The sequence below is a fragment of the Diospyros lotus genome, chromosome 3 (genome assembly GCF_014633365.1).
Source record: "Diospyros lotus cultivar Yz01 chromosome 3, ASM1463336v1, whole genome shotgun sequence".
Classification (NCBI taxonomy): domain Eukaryota; kingdom Viridiplantae; phylum Streptophyta; class Magnoliopsida; order Ericales; family Ebenaceae; genus Diospyros; species Diospyros lotus.
The window spans coordinates 5,852,732-5,868,978 of record NC_068340.1 but is presented as its reverse complement, the minus strand read 5'-3'; the positions used below and the strand labels follow the sequence as shown (position 1 = coordinate 5,868,978).

Sequence of the window (16,247 nt, the reverse complement as noted above, 5' to 3'; positions counted from 1 at the left end):
TTGATTATTTAATATTTTTTATAAAAAAAACTTATGATATAACACATTAAAACATGGTTTGATCCATTTTTCATAGAAAATTAGAACTAGGGGAGGTGGAAATTATTTTTCATGAAATTAGAAAAATATTTTACAAAAGGAAAATATTTTCTAATTCCATGAAAAATAATTCTCACTTCTCCTAGTTGTAATTTTTTATGAAAAATTGATCAAAATATGGTTCAATGTGTTGTACCATAAAAATTTTCTATAGAAAATGTTAAGCAATCAAACATGTAAGTATAAAATTTTTTTTATTGATGTGATATTTTTCGTGAAAAATAATTCCAATTAAACATATCATAATAGTTGAAACCCATTATTTGAGTTCAATTTGTAAACTCAAATGTCATGACTCAAATCCAAATATCATCTAATTTTACCATGATGAACCAAATACTATGAATTTGAAATGATCATTATTGTATAGTTTTTAGTGTTCGTGTTTTCAATTTAGTGTTCGAACTCACAACTTACTAAATTAACACTTATATTATTTATCCGACTACTTAACATATATTTCGAGAACATTTGACTAAATATGCTTCATTGAGACAGAGTAATGATGACCTTAAATTAATGTTATGATTGTCTGCTGGAGAGAAATAAATAATAAAAAAAAATTGGGAAGAGAAAAAAATAAAATATAAAAATACTCCTATAATTTCAACTAAAAAACAATTATAACATAATATTATATTTTAAAATATTCAATACATTTTCACATAAAAAATAATTTACATAATTATCCTACCACAATAAACGACAACCAAAGACCCATCGGGCGTGACACGGGAAGGCCAACAATAATTGGCGGACCATTGTGAAGGACGAAGAGGCGCTTCTCCTTGCAGCCGCCCCCGCGTCCATCTTCATCAGTTCAGGCTTGTCGTGATCTATCCCTGTCCCAAACAAGATCCTTTGATTTTGACTTTCAACTTTCGGCACCCAAATGAAGCAAACCCGCGCGCGCAGATATCTCACGCAGCCTCCCCACCCCTCACTGCCCTATAAAGAAGAGAATAAAAAATTATTATAATTATACTCTTTTATTTTTAAAAGAATAATAATAATAATTAAAGTATATATAATAATAAAAAAAATATATTAAATATCGCCTGCACCCTGCAGTTGCACTGTCACCGGCCTGTTACTCTAATCTCCACGAACTGAAAACGCGGCCGCATTGCTACAGGGGCCCCCGTGGTTTCTCACTCGGTTACTCGTTGACGAACAAGTTTCCTCTTCCTCCGGACGCCTCTTCTGAATCACACCATTAATAGTCATCTCATCTCCCCTCTTGTTTTGATGAACTCTCTCTCTCTCTCTCTCTCTCTCTCCCTGTTGTTTGGAGATGGGTTTCGGTGTTCTTCTGTGCTTGCTGATTTCCCTGTTCTTTTCTGTAAAGCCATCTCTTTCAGATCCGAGAGCTACAATGCCGCAGGGAGGTCTAGTGTGCAGCAACACCAGTGCGTCGCCCTCTGATCGCCAAGTCTTCGTAACCAACTTCGTGGCCGCCCTGGATTCACTCACCTCTCTCATCTCAGCTGAAAAGTACGGCGCCGTGGTGAACGGCTCCGGCAACACCACAGTCTACGCCTTCGGCGAGTGCATGAAGGATTTGTTTCGCACCGATTGCAACCTCTGCTTCGCCCAAATCAAAACCCAAATCATCAGATGCCTCCCCTTCCAACGATTGATCCGAGGCGGCCGCCTTTTCTACGACGGCTGTTATGTGAGGTACGATGATTACATGTTCTTCAACGAAAGCCTGAGTTCGGTGGATAAAATAAGTTGCGCGTTTAATGATTCGGCTGGAAATGGGACGCTTTTCCGAGTCAATGTTGTCGACTTGATGAAGAATTTGAGCGCGGAAGCGCCGAAGAGTGACGGGTTCATTGTGGGGTCTGTGAGTCGAGGGAACTTATCGGTTTACGGGTTGGCTCAGTGCTGGGAGTTTGTCAATGGCAGTGCCTGTGATAAATGTTTGGCAAACGCTGTGAATAGAATCGGTTCTTGCCTTCCCAAGGAAGAAGGAAGGGTGTTGAATGCCGGTTGCTATCTTAGGTATTCCACCCAGAAATTCTATAACAATTCAAGCCCTGATCCAGTGCCTAAAGTTGGAGGTGAGTTAATTTTCTTCAATTCTACTTTCCTTTAATTGGAATGGTTTGAGTTTGAGGTTCCATTTATCTTTGTTTCTTCAATTTTGCTGTTTGGCTGATTGAACTTGATTGGATTATGAACTTTGGGTAATGCTCTGGAGTTAATTAATCTGCTCAATCAATTAATTGGTCCTTTCTTATCGTTACTAGGAGGAAACCGTAGGTTGGCCGTCATCTTGGCTTCAACCTTTTCGGCTATAGCTTTTCTGCTGATCGTTGCGGCAATTTCTTTCGTTACGAGGAAGAAAATTGCAAAGAAGAGAAGAGGTATATTCTAGATCAGGAAATTAAGTTGTTATCTGTGTTTCATCGTTTTAAAATTGGAGTTCCATTGATCATAGTATTTCGTTGCAGAGAGGAAGCAACTAGGTGCTCTACTGCTCACTGTTAACAATTCCAAGCTGAATTTTTCGTATGAAACTCTTGAAAAGGCCACAAACTACTTTCACAATTCCAATAAACTGGGCCAAGGAGGATCAGGTTCAGTTTTCAAAGTAAATTGCATATTCTTCCTCAACTTCATTCTCTAAACCAGTAAGCCTCAGCTTAATGTGTAGTTAATCTCGGTCATTTTCTTTTCTTCAAACAGGGGATTTTGCCCGATGGACGGACTGTTGCTATTAAGAGGCTTTTCTTCAACACAAGACAATGGGTGGATCATTTCTTCAATGAGGTCAATCTGATCAGTGGCATCGATCACAAGAATCTTGTAAAGCTGTTGGGATGCAGCATTACAGGCCCCGAAAGCCTTCTTGTTTATGAATTTGTCCCGAATCAAAGCCTCAATGACCACCTTTCTGGTTGTTCCTCATCATTAAACTCCTCTACTCAGTTTTAACGTTTTCTCTTTCCATTTAATATTTCAAAATTTTTGAGTAATGAGTTTATTGATTTTATTCAGCTAGAAATGATCTGCGACCACTGAATTGGGAAGAGAGATACAATATAATACTGGGTATTGCTGAGGGCTTGGCCCATCTTCACGAGGAATCGAAGTTGAGAATCATACATAGAGATATAAAGTTGTGCAATATTCTTCTTGACGAGGATTGCACACCCAAAATCGCTGACTTTGGGCTTGCTAGATTATTTCCAGAAGATAAGTCTCATATCAGCACTGCCGTTGCCGGCACATTGTAAGTTAAACAGCTTGGCTTCTCTAAATTTTACGAAGAGCAAGCTGGTTTTTACTATAAACTGGCTCATTATATCTTTAAATTTATAGTTGACTAGATTCACATCTGCAGAGGTTATATGGCTCCCGAGTATATAGTTCGTGGCAAACTGACAGAAAAGGCGGATGTTTACAGTTTCGGAGTTCTTGTCATTGAAGTTGTCTCTGGGAAGAAGAACAACTCTTTCTCCCAGAGTTCCTATTCTATGCTGCAAATGGTGCCTCTATTCGCCTTACATGCTCTCCTTCGTGTCAAACTACCAGAATCCTTGTAACAAAGCCTTGATATCTTCTTTTTATTTTGATAGGTATGGAACCTTTATGGAACAGGAAGATTACGGGAAGTTGTGGATGCCTCCCTGAGGGGCGAGTTTGAAGAAGAGGAGGCGAACAGAGTACTCCAAATCGGTCTGCTTTGCGTGCAAGCCACTGCAGAGACTCGGCCATCCATGTCGATGGTCGTGACAATGCTTCGGGATGACCACGAGATCCCTCAGCCAACACAGCCACCCTTTCTCAATAATAGCAGCGCAGAAATTGCACGGCATAAACATTCTGGACCTTCTCATTCTCAGCCTGAATCTTACTCCCAATCTTCGGGGAATACCATCTCAGAGAGCTTCATTGAACCTAGATGAACACAAACCCGTGGTTTTGTTTCCAATTTTCCTTGCTCTAAACAAATCCATCTTCTCATCATCTGTGTCCTCCAGCCGCGGCTTTAGTGTGTTGAAGAGGTGACAAAATGTGCTGGATGTGCTTTTTGCGCAGACATTTTTTGCTCTTCGTGTCTTGAGTCTAAGATTCTGGGGAAGGTTGCTTCCTCTTTCGCTGTTGTATTGTATCCCTGCCATTGGTTTTTGTATTTAGCAGCTTACTGATAGCTGTAAATTGCGTGTAAAGATAACCAGTATCTTTGGAAATATTTATATTGCAAGAGTTAGCAGCTTATTGATAGCTGTAAATTGCGTGTAAAGATCGATAACCAGTATCTTTGGGGATATTTATATATTTCAAGAGTTTATAAACTCTCTCTCTCTCTCTCTCTCTCTGCGTAGGAGTGGTAATAGACCGTAATGGATTGGAATGCACGCTCCTGTGCCTCCTCCTCAATGTTTGTAATTGGGATTCTTGTATGTTTTTAAGTTTGATTTGCCCAAAATATTAAGTGTGAGTTTACCCATTTATATACTCATTTAATAAGAATTTCTTGCCATCCCCACTTATATGCAGCAATAATATTATGCTGAATAAAATATTAAGTTCAAACCCATTTAATGATTATCAAATTGGGTAAGAATTTACCGTCCCTATTGCCATTACAATATTCTCTATACATATAAAGAATCTCACGTTCATGAAGTTAGAACTATGGCCTTGTTGCATTTGTAAACCACTGTTGCCATGTCTTAAATGAAATGTGTGCTATTAATGTTGTTCTCAAGCTAATGATCCACCATAACATATTAAGAAAACATATCAACCACCTGCAATGAATACATAATTAAGAAAAACATACTAACCTCCTCTGCCAGCCAGTGCTCTAATGGTGATCGTGTGGAGTTAGTTGACTTTGGTGTTAAGATAGCCATGTTAAGTCAAAATTAAGTAACTAAAGCTGGCTAGATTTCTGGAGGAATATCGGGTAATTGAACACCATGAGCTATTATCTTAATGTTGCAAGCTCGCTTAATTAAACAACTGTATCTTTCTCACACTCCCAGTTGAACAAGTAAACTACTACATCTTGGAGGATAATTGGAAATTAAGATAATGGTACAGAAACAAAGCCTCCATTATACGTTGAACAAGGAAAAAGCACATCGATTAATGCCATTTTTATTCACAGTCATGTTATACGTTGAACAAGGAAAAAAAATTTCTAGGATGAAGATGGATCTGTATATACAGCAGAAGAGTAAGGCTATCTCCAACTCACCCCAAATTTGGGGTGAAGTGCCCTCCAACCTACCCCAAATTTGGGGTGATGAATAGTATTATCCCAAATTTAGGGTAATGTGTTTATCCCCATTTTGTCTTTTCATTTGAAGTATAACAAATTTTAATTTTTTTTATTATTTTTTATATATTTTTACATCTTTTTATTTATTTATTATTAGTATTAATAATATTTAAATAATATTAATAAATTGTAATTAATTAATGAATAATAATTATTAAATACACTAAATTAAAAATTACTAAATAAAAGATACAAACATGATAAAAATAATTGAAAATTTTTAATTAATTATGTAATTTTAGGTAGTAACTTAAGTTGATGTATAATAAATAAGTAAATAATTTTGAAAATAAAATAAATGTCTATAATAATAAAAATAAAAATAAAGAAAATATTATTCCTTTACCCCAAATTTAAGGTAAAGGGTTGAAAAGAATTTTATTTTTATCCCAAATTTAGGGTAAGTTTTATACCAAATTTAGGGCAAAGGGTCGGAGGTGCCCAAAGTCAACTTTGGGAAGTCATCTTTTTCAAATAAGAAATTTCGTGTCGATCCTCATGACCTGCCCCCCCCCGCCCCCAAGGCATATGTACTGAGGAAGGCATCCATGCCATCACCTCCTTGATTGGTCGTTAATTTTTAAATCATTTCGTGCACTTGGCTTGGTGGGTTTGCCTGTGTCTTTTGACTCCAAATGAAAATTACTGCAGATACAACTAAGGATATTATTAACTATTTGCTTGCACTTGCAGAATGATTGATTTGCTGGACCATCTGAATTCATGAGATGAATCATTGAGAAGACGGGAAAAGAGGAACAAGTGATGGTAGTTGTCGTCAACCATCCGAACGGAAATCCAAGTTTCCGGCGACTTGAGAGAACCGGCGTCTAGACGGGTTTGGTTGGCAAAACGCGTTTTGCTGTTGCACATGTTGCCTGGCTTTTGTTTTTAATTAAAAGCTCCTTTTGAAAGCTGCGCCTGTCCTGTGTGACTTTGAGGAAGGGAAGATTGGAAGAAAACGAAAATGGAAACAACTTGTCTTCTTTTGCTTAAATTAAATAATTTGGTTTAAGGTGGAGTGGAGGGGGAGATGGGAGTTTATAATTGTTTGTGCTGCATACAGGCGCAATTCAAGATTAGAAGTGTAATTAATCAAGTAATACAATTCAATTCATGAAGTATCAAAAAATTATAAATTTAAGTATACCCACTAAAAGAAAATTACTTAAACAAGATCCTATTCCTAAAAGTTGTTAATAATATTGCCCCTTTTCTAATGACTTTGGACCCTTTTTAGGTGTAACAAAAAGCTACTATAAAGTTTAAATCTTTATCCGGGAAATATTGTAAAACAATAAATAAACCTTAAATAGTTAAACCTCATTAATTTTGGGGTCAGAGAAGTCAAAAACAAAAGGGCCACAAGTAAATAAATTACTAAAATCAAACATGTAGAAAAGGTCGTCGTCTTCCGTTGTCCCATCATTTTCCTGTTGCCAAACCAAAGACTCATCATTCCGCCCAGAGTTTCTCATGCTTAAAAGAGTCGTCCTTTGAAGTTCCTCTCTCTCTCTCTCGGAAGAAGTTCTATTCAGCAAACTCTCTCTCTCTCTCTCTCGGAAGAAGTTGGTAATTGGAACTGCGAGTTCTTCTGCAAATCCCATCTGAAAAAAGGTACTCTTTGAATCAGAGCGAAATCAGAAATCGAGCTTTCTTATAGACTTTGTTACGTGGATATATATATATATATAGGCTTGTTGAAGTTCTATTCCTCATCATCATCTTCTTCATGAATCCGTAGATTTTGCTTTGCTGGATGCCTATAGTTTGTTAATTGTTATCGTTATGCCTTTCGCTGATTGGATGGAACGTCCTCCTTCTGAATTCTCCGATCCGGAGACGGACGCTGGTTCATATATGATTAATCGTCAACTCTTTTACTTTGAATGAATCCAACAATGTTTGTTGCTGTCTTTCTATTGGAATTCTAGACTCGTCTTCCTTTCTAACTTCTGCTATCTGTCTTTAAGATCAAAAACTAGTTCCAGTGTTCCTAATTCAGTTTTCCTTTCTTTTGGTTGTACGATTTATGTTTTGTTTTTCCCTATGAAAGTGTGCAGGAAAAAGAGGGAGCCAGAACCAATAACAAAGAAAATTCCACAAAAAACGCTTAAACACACTGAATTAGATAATCTAGAAAGTGTATTAGTTCGGTTGTCTTCGTTTTTGTCCTTTGGCTGGCTTTGGCGGCGCATATAGGTTGGGCTGGGCGATTGGGTCCTTCTAAGCTCATAATGGTGGGTTCTTGGAGCCCCGGTGGGGGTGGGGGTGGCTGCTACGTGGGTCCCGTTATCTTTTGGAATTCGTATATATTCATTATTATTATTATTCAACGGCGGTTGGTTTACAAATTTGAATTTTTATTGTGGTATTGAGTTATTTTATTTCAAAATCCCAAGTGTCATTTTTTTTAACAAAGTTATGATATAATTAATTAGGACATTACTCATCAGGCTGAGTTGGACCCACAGAGTAATTAGGCGGGTCAATCTATTTATGTACGGGTCCCGCATTGAAATAGAACACGCTAATCTTGTGGGGCCATCCACTCCCTGTGAGCCGATAAAAGATAGATTCTGGAAAGCCTTAACTTAATTTCTTGCTTAGCTCTCCAATTTTTGCAATTTATTAATCTCTCGCTTGCATTTCCATCATCCTATTCCTATCCTCCCTTACCCCACCTGGCCGAGGTTGACTAATGGTGAAGGAAAGAAATGCAAGAGAATCAAAATATGTCAATCCTTTCACACCCTTCAGTCACAGATATGACATAATAATAATAATAATAATAATGTTCACATCTAAGGTATCTTAATAATATAATAATAAATTGGACCATTTTCATTTTGTATGAAAATTATGCATATAAACAAATCCCTGTTTGAAAAACATGAAGCTGAGTTTGACTATTCGATTGCTACAACACAGCCTGAGATCGAAGAGGAGAAGAGCAGGGCCATTGTAACAAGTTTCAGATCGTCCCCGAAATGAAGAAAGCAATCCCATCACCCGTCCTCTGCATTTCTGCCTTGGTTCTTCTCCTATTGGCCGGTACATCCGTTGGGGATCCAAGAGCTCAAACAGTTCAAATGATGTGCGGAAAACAGCTCGAGCACAATGCCACCATCTACGTCCCAAACTTCGTGACAACAATGGAGAACATCAGCGTGCAGATGAGAGAGTCCGGCTTCGGAAAGGCCGTGACAGGTTCAGGACCTGACACCAACTACGGCCTAGCCCAGTGCTATGGCGACCTCTCTTCACTCGACTGTGTTCTGTGCTACGCTGAGGCGCGTACTGTTCTGCCCCAGTGTTACCCCTACAATGGCGGCCGGATTTTCCTGGACGGCTGCTTCATGAGAGCTGAGAATTACAGCTTCTTCCAGGAGTACACCGGGCCAGAGGACCACGCCCTCTGTGGAAACAAGACGCAAAAGAACTCGACGACATTCCAGGCGTCGGCAAGGCAGGTGGTGCAGCAAGTAGTTGCCAACGCACTGATCAACAGTGGCTATGCTCGTGCAGAGGTGACGGTGGCGGGAAGAAGGAATGAGTCGGCTTATGCCCTGGCTGATTGCTGGAAGACTCTGAGTGTCAACGCTTGCAAGGCTTGTCTGGAGAACGCGTCTGCCTCGATATTGAGATGCTTGCCGTGGTCTGAGGGGAGGGCGTTGAACACAGGATGCTTCATGAGATACTCTGACACAAATTTCCTCAATTCGTCGTCTGGAAATGGGAGTTCAAAAGGTAAAAGATGGTGAAGTAGCTTCTCTTTCTTTGGTCTTGTAGAAAATCTGCATCAAACTGAACTTAGTTAATGATAACCTGTAGAATAACAAGATGATGATCTTTGCAGCGACTGTTATAATCATAGCAGCAGTTATCAGTTCGGTTGTGATGTTGGCAGTTGTGGGGATCATTGCAGTTTACTACTATAAGCACAGAGAAATCCAGAAGAAAAGAAGAGGATCAAATGATGTAAAGAAAATGGCGAAGACCCTCCATGACAGTAGCTTGAATTTCAAGTACTCCACGCTTGAGAAAGCAACAGGATCCTTTGACGAAGCAAATAAGCTTGGCCAAGGAGGATTTGGAACAGTTTACAAGGTAATGTGATAGCAATTTTGTTTCTCTTGTCTCCTAATATTAGACAACAAGAAACAAACAAGTCTTGACTTCTTTCAGTTTAAATGGACTTTTGGTTTACAAAATGAATCTATTGCAGGGAGTTTTGCCTGACGGGAGAGAAATTGCTGTCAAGAGGCTTTTCTTTAATAACAGACACAGAGCAGCAGATTTCTACAATGAAGTGAACATAATCAGCAGTGTGGAGCACAAAAACCTGGTCAGGTTATTGGGATGCAGCTGTTCAGGACCTGAAAGCCTTCTTGTCTATGAATTCCTCCCAAACAAGAGTCTCGATCGCTTCATCTTTGGTGAGTTTTAAACTGTTATATCACAATTTGAAGTACTGATGCGAATTTAAGAGCATGCCTTGCTATCTCAATTTGTATCAATGTGAGTTTAAACAATAAGCCTGTTCACCTTTGACAGATTCAAACAAAGGTAAAGCACTAAACTGGGAAAAGAGATACCAGATTCTCATTGGGACAGCAGAAGGTCTGGTCTGTCTTCATGAAAATTCCAAGACACGAATCATTCACAGGGATATAAAAGCCAGCAACATATTGTTAGATTCAAGGCTGCGTGCTAAAATCGCTGATTTTGGGTTGGCCAGATCATTCCAGGAAGACAAGAGTCATATTAGCACTGCCATCGCAGGAACACTGTGAGTATCCTTCACAACCACTCACCAGATCTTTAGACTCATGACCTGCTAATTAACCTATATAAAAACTAAACCAAGTCACTTGCCCCCTTACACATGTTTGAATACCAATCTGTTACCTACGCTCTTCCACAGGGGATACATGGCTCCAGAGTATCTAGCCCATGGCCAGCTGACAGAGAAAGCAGATGTGTATAGTTTTGGAGTTCTTGTGTTAGAGACAGTTACAGGAAGGCTAAACAACAGAAGCAAAGCCTCAGAATACCAAGACAGCCTAGTCATAATTGTAAGTAAAAATAGTAAACTTCACACAATTGAATCTGTGAAGTTCATACAATATATAAGTAGTTTTGGATGAAACAGGCATGGAACCATTTCCAGCGAGGAACAGTGGAGGAACTACTTGACCCAAACCTAATGCTGCATAACCACTACCACAACACCACCATCATAAAGGAGGTTCTAAGAGCGGTACATGTAGGACTACTGTGCACCCAAGAGGTACCTTCTTTACGACCATCCATGTCTAGAGCACTGCAGATGCTAGCAAACTGCGAAGAGCACCTCCCTCCACCTGCCAATCCCCCTTTTATAGATGAGAAGACCATGGAACTCAATCAAGCAGGTGAGAACCAAGCTTTGCCAGTGCATGGTACCCATTCCGGCTCAATTGCAGTTGTCTCCTACAGTTCTTTCTACCCCAGATGACCCTAAGTGGGTGGAAAGTGAGGTTTCAGGGACCAAATGCTCAGAAAGAAAGCCCTTGATCAGCATGGAATGATCCTAACAATCAACAATTTAGAAACTCCAAACTTGCAGAACATACATCACTTGAAAGGATTACATCTGATACGCCACATCCACTTGATGTCAAAGATGTGGTGCAAACTGAGTCTTTGACTATTGGTGATTGAATTTGAGCTGGAACAGGTATGCAGAAGAAGACAAGGAAATGGAGTTCGTAAGGAAGTCAAGGTAGCATAAAATTATACCTTAAAAGTATATCAGTCTGTATGCAACACCAACAATAAATTTTGCTCTATAATAATTATCAATCTCCGTTGGTCCAATTGCTTGGCATGATATATTCTCCTCTTTGTTATTTTTCAAACTCAAAATCATGTTTCAAACAGCATTTGAACATGGAATTTTGTTTCATGATAAGGCATAAAAGCCTGTGGCAAAGCCTTTGAGAAGAACTAACAGCAGCTACAATTATCTAACCAAATTTCTTGAGAGAGGGAAGTCCAATGAATCCTAGAACCAAAACAGAATCAGGATAGTACTAAATGGTGAGTTTCATTCAGCAACAGCAGTTTGAGTTTCACACCGTCAGAAAGAAGCCATTAGTTAACAACTCAAAAGTACATATTTGAAGACAGTAACCTTAGACATAGATTTCAAAAGGACATCAATGAAAAGCATCAAAGCGCTAACTTCATACTTCCTGGTGACATAATTCTCAGGAACTGCCAAACCAAAAAACAAATAAAAATCAAGAAGCGCATCTGTCGTGTGGATACTAAGTTCCCCATGAGTCCACCAATCTCATAATGCTTTGCATTTGTAAATCCCACTTCCATACCAAGCTCCTCTAATTCCTTCCCTGCAATGAAATGAAAGTAAATTTGTTCATGCAGGTTTAGGCCATCATTGGATTTAATAATGAGTTTCGGTTCTCATTTATCCACTTGACCATTCTGAAAAGCATTGGGGGCAAAAATCATATAACATTAATTGCCATGTGAATTAGAAATCTGAAGATGTCTCCCCATGATTTCCATACACATCAAAACAGAATACTCATATAGCAATAATGTCCGTTTGTCAGTGAAGACAAAATGAAGTAGGATTGAAATTTACAGTCAAGTACAAGCCAGAAACCAACGTTAAGAGAGGATATGACTGAGTCTTTAGCAGACAGGAACTAGTTGAGTTTCCCAGTATAATTGGATAAAAGAAAAAGATCTATAATTAGATAATAAGGACAAACCTGTTAAAAATTCCTGAATTGAGGTTTTTAAGTATTTGTACTCCTCCGCAAGACCATAACCAGAAGCCACTGGAACAACTATGTTGTCAAGCATCCATTCCTTACAAATCAGTGCTCATAGCATCAAATTTTTGTCCTTGCACAAGTTACAATTTGACATCATATTTACAAAAAATAAATGAATGATTGTTTAATACTGATAGACTGAGACTTAATTACCCAGAGAATAATAGTATTATGAGGTTATGGAATGACACAAAAATCATGTCATAATAAAGATGCACTACTTCTTAGCCTAAAAAAATAGATGCATTACAAAATGGATACAACCATTCAGGGAAGAAGTCCTCCCACTTGCGCATTTTTTTTTTCTTTTACTAGGTCTCCACTTATGCAATTGAATGATGATCTACAGTTGATGATTCTCAGTTATGGTTGCTCTTGCTGCAGCAATTCTTGGGGAAATCACAAAATCAGTGCACTTGCAGTAGTTGGACGACTTAATCAAAGGTCCATGTGAGACCAAACCTTAGATTTGCAGTCACTCCACCCAGCACCCCTAATTGACAATAAAACTTAGATAAAATGCTACTTTCGTTATGCTAGCAACCATCACCCCAGAGAAATGACCAGTGTAGGTATTAGTAGTATTACCAGCCTGTGAATGGGCATGTGCTAAGTCCATCCCAAAACACAATAATACAAAAGCAACATTCAATACAAGTTCTTGTTTGCCGCCACTTACTGATGCTAATCTAAGCTAATGTTTCTCATCTAAATCAACCCATCTGGGTACCCATTCTTCCTTTAGGATCCTGGAGAATTGTTTGTAACAGCTAAGGAGGCAAGCCGGATAGACCTTTGAGGCAGTCAGAATATTGATTTAAATATAGATAAAGATTCAGCTTTTCAAGACAGGAACTAAGCAAATATGTCCAATATGCCTGCATAAACAAAGAGTTGCACCAATATGTCCATTGATCCTATTGTTAAATTGAAATTAAAAGTTCGAGTCTTCACTTTGCAGACAAAATTATAGCTGATTATTTCATTGCAAAGAGTAAACACACTCTACATATAGAAACACAAGACTAGCAGTTCAAAATTACCAAATCTTTTTAAAACCAATTAATGAACAATGTCAGAATGCAAGTCAAAGATTGCAACTTGATTTCATATTACAATACATACCTCTATTGAGGCAAGAAGCGTGTTGGTGCTTTTGTTGAAGTCCAGGACAGATGCTTTTGAGCCTGGTTTCAGAATGCGATATATCTCCTCCATAGCTTTGCGTTTATCAATGACATTACGCAACCCATAACCCATTGTAACAGCATCAAAATGACAATCAGAAAATGGTAAATCAAGTGCATTGCCTTCAACCCACCTATGATTCATCACACAATGTCAATGTCTTGGAATTCCCAGTGGTAAAGCACATAATAGCTAGCTTAATGAAGTTACAAGATCTTTGTTTGAGATTTATTGATTAAGATATAAAAGGAAACTTTTTTTTAGGTTGGTTTTTACTGGTATGAGAGGCTTCTCAATAGCCAATTAATTAATGAATAGTTACATTCACCAATCCTCACTTAATGTTGTTGTAGCAAGCCTTTGAGCATAAATGTTGTCGAGATGAAGCAAGTGATAATTGCTCCTTCGAGAAGTCAAGACCAATCACCTGCAAGTTGTGAAAAAAAGAGAGCCTAGTATGGAGGTATTGGATAATATTTCAGAGGTTTTTCCATTAAATGGTGCATCATGATGGCATTAAACAATTTTTGTCAATCTCAAATTTAAGTAGACAATGCAGAATTCTTTTTATCAACAATAAATATGAAAAGGAAAAATGCATTCACAACAGGGAGTTGCAAACATCATAAAATGGTTTCTTTACATATTGGTCAATTCACTCTCTAAGCATGTTCCAAAAATGTTGTTTGAAGCAGGTATATTAAGAACTCTAAGAAGGTTTTCGGGAAAACAAGCTTATTCTTACCAAAGGAAAAGATTTATTGACAACCAAGAGAATACAGAAGCCACAAATGTGCCAAACAGATCTTATTCTTTAATTTGACTGTACAGCAGCCCTTGTATAAGATGTTTGCTCCACTACAGCCAACTTCACAAAAGTATGAACAAAGGATGTTATTGTGTAGTGTAAAAACTGCCATATTGCTTGTGGCTATTGATCTCTTCTGACAGATTAGCAACACTAAAACTCCAGACAAAATTAACCAATGAAGACAAAAATAAATTCTAGTACATGCACCACATGCAGAAGTTGACTCTGGAAAAGTAATGTATTGAGTCCATTTTCAGTCAGCCAAGCATAAATTACAAACCCCATGTTTGTAGCATATTTGTATGTCTTATGTGTATATCATGGCAATGCTCATGCATTAATGTGTAATCAACCCAACACCAAAGAGATACAAGTCTCCCATCGCAGGTTTCACCTCATCTCCCTCTTATTCTTGGTATGCTTGAGTCTTCCATGTACTCTGAATTCATACTCATTTGGTTCGAGGAAGAGGAATATTTGGAAGAGGGTTCTACATTCACTGTATCATTAATAGGTTAATGCATCAAGGAAAGTACACGAAAAGGGAAGAACGCAATAAAATTAACACATGTTCTCCACTCTACATTTCATGACCTCCCACACGTGTACTCTTCACGTATTAAACTCATATTTCAAAGAACTCTTACTTCCTATTCCATGTATTATGCATCTAATACATGATTTCCAAATAACACTCTATTTTCCATGTACATAGACTTATAACAATTAAGTTTATGATGTGTGCACCAGACTAATACTGAAGGAAAGTGAATGGTGAAAGAAAGTAGAAAAAAGAGAGAGAAAAGAAGATATGTGGCAGGGAAATCTAATTATTATTCTACATAATCTCCACTTACAGATACTGAAGTTTAAATAATAAATAGAATAACCACTTCTCCTAAAACAATGATAATTAGCTAGGAAATAGGAACTAAAGCAACAAATAGATAAGACCCATGAACAGCTCGTGGACCAACTGACAGATTCCCTCTAGTCCTCTGACCCCGTCCAACCTCCGGGAGGAGTGCACCATGCACGCAGCAGTTGTAAGGTCCTCATCAGTCCTCCCCCCTTACACTATCCTTGTCCGTAAGGATAAAGCTAGGATAAGCACGGGAAAAAAGCCACAAATTTTCCTAAGTAGCATCCACTTCAAAGGCCCTCTTCCATTTCACCAATACTTCAGTCTGCGGACGATACTTCCCATTTTGAATCTCTCGGCGGTCCAGGACAGCTTCGGGCTGTGGCAACACTTCATCCACTACAGAAACAGGAGGAGGGGCTTGGGATACAACGGTCAAGAGACCCTCATGTTTTTTCAGGAGACTTACATGGAATACATTGTGAATGAGTGATTCAGATGGTAGGTCGAGTCGGTATGCAACCTGTCCAATTCGTTCCAGGATGCAAAAGGGGCCGTAATAACAAGGAGAGAGCTTGAGAGACTGGTGGAAAGCTACAGATTGCTGGCGGTAGGGCTGCAACTTGAGATACACCATATCACCAACCTCAAATTCCACCTCCCTCCTATGCCAGTCAGCCTGGACCTTCATGCAGTTGTGTGCAACTATTAAGTGATGGCGTAACACTCACAAAATTTCTGCTCGCTGCCGAAGGAGCTCAACTGCTTGGACTTTGGTAGTACCCGGAACATATGAGAGGAGATGGGGTGGTGGAACTCCATAGACTACCCAAAAGGGGAGAGTTTTGTGGCCGAATGCATTGAGGTATTGTAGCTATATTCCGCCCAAGACAACCACTCTGCCCATTGCTTCAGTTGATCACTAGTAATACAACACAAGTTTTGTTCGAGAGTTCAATTCATTGCCTCAATCTGGCCATTGCTTTGCAGATGATAACCCTGAACTCATGTTGAGTTTGGTTCCATGAAGTTGGAAGAGAGTACGCCAGAATGTGCTCACAAATACTCAGTCCCTGTCACTAACAATAGAGGTGGGTATGCTATGTAATTGCACTACCTGATCAAGAAATGCCC

The 16,247-nt window shown here is 38.7% G+C and overlaps 3 protein-coding genes across 8 annotated transcripts in view; 2 read left to right on the top strand and 1 right to left on the bottom strand.

The window, feature by feature from the left end:
• Positions 1-1,182: 1,182 nt before the first annotated feature.
• On the top strand, positions 1,183-4,406 carry LOC127798395 (cysteine-rich receptor-like protein kinase 3). 2 transcript variants are annotated; one of them, XM_052331928.1, is made up of 7 exons: positions 1,183-2,165; positions 2,355-2,471; positions 2,559-2,698; positions 2,794-3,004; positions 3,106-3,340; positions 3,452-3,500; positions 3,687-4,406. In XM_052331928.1, the coding sequence occupies exons 1-7, from the start codon at positions 1,394-1,396 to the stop codon at positions 4,014-4,016; spliced, it is 1,854 nt and encodes a 617-aa protein (XP_052187888.1). In that variant the 5' UTR covers positions 1,183-1,393; the 3' UTR covers positions 4,017-4,406. The 2 variants fall into 2 exon arrangements, with proteins under 2 accessions (XP_052187888.1, XP_052187887.1); XM_052331927.1 differs by having other exon boundaries at positions 1,185-2,165; positions 3,452-3,596.
• A 2,420-nt stretch (positions 4,407-6,826) lies between these two features.
• LOC127797272 (cysteine-rich receptor-like protein kinase 2) lies at positions 6,827-11,263 on the top strand. The gene is made up of 7 exons (XM_052330013.1): positions 6,827-7,018; positions 8,333-9,151; positions 9,261-9,511; positions 9,630-9,840; positions 9,959-10,193; positions 10,329-10,479; positions 10,557-11,263. Exons 2-7 carry the CDS (start codon positions 8,392-8,394, stop codon positions 10,899-10,901), a joined length of 1,953 nt encoding a protein of 650 aa, XP_052185973.1. The 5' UTR covers positions 6,827-7,018; positions 8,333-8,391; the 3' UTR covers positions 10,902-11,263.
• A 210-nt stretch (positions 11,264-11,473) lies between these two features.
• Positions 11,474-16,247, bottom strand: part of LOC127797273 (2-phytyl-1,4-beta-naphthoquinone methyltransferase, chloroplastic) — a 54,349-nt gene continuing 49,575 nt past the window's right edge. For 4 of the 5 annotated variants that reach the window (XM_052330019.1, XM_052330018.1, XM_052330020.1 and 1 more), the window contains exons 4-7: positions 13,779-13,867; positions 13,378-13,573; positions 12,187-12,286; positions 11,474-11,799 (exon numbers count right to left, since the gene is read on the bottom strand). In XM_052330019.1, the coding sequence (XP_052185979.1) occupies positions 11,618-11,799; positions 12,187-12,286; positions 13,378-13,573; positions 13,779-13,867 (567 nt within the window). In that variant the 3' untranslated portion in view covers positions 11,474-11,617. Of the gene's footprint in view, positions 11,800-12,186; positions 12,323-13,377; positions 13,574-13,778; positions 13,868-16,247 lie in introns of those variants that run through there. The other variant, XM_052330021.1, reaches the window with a different exon arrangement.

Coding starts and splice junctions, on each gene's coding strand:
- LOC127797272 (XM_052330013.1), top strand. CDS start 8,392: ATGAAGAAAGCAATCCCATCACCCGTCCTCTGCATTTCTGCCTTGGTT. Junction 9,152..9,260: donor TGGAAATGGGAGTTCAAAAG/GTAAAAGATGGT, acceptor TGATCTTTGCAG/CGACTGTTATAATCATAGCA. Junction 9,841..9,958: donor TCTCGATCGCTTCATCTTTG/GTGAGTTTTAAA, acceptor CACCTTTGACAG/ATTCAAACAAAGGTAAAGCA.
- LOC127798395 (XM_052331927.1), top strand. CDS start 1,394: ATGGGTTTCGGTGTTCTTCTGTGCTTGCTGATTTCCCTGTTCTTTTCT. Junction 2,699..2,793: donor GATCAGGTTCAGTTTTCAAA/GTAAATTGCATA, acceptor TTCTTCAAACAG/GGGATTTTGCCCGATGGACG. Junction 3,597..3,686: donor CCTATTCTATGCTGCAAATG/GTGCCTCTATTC, acceptor TTATTTTGATAG/GTATGGAACCTTTATGGAAC.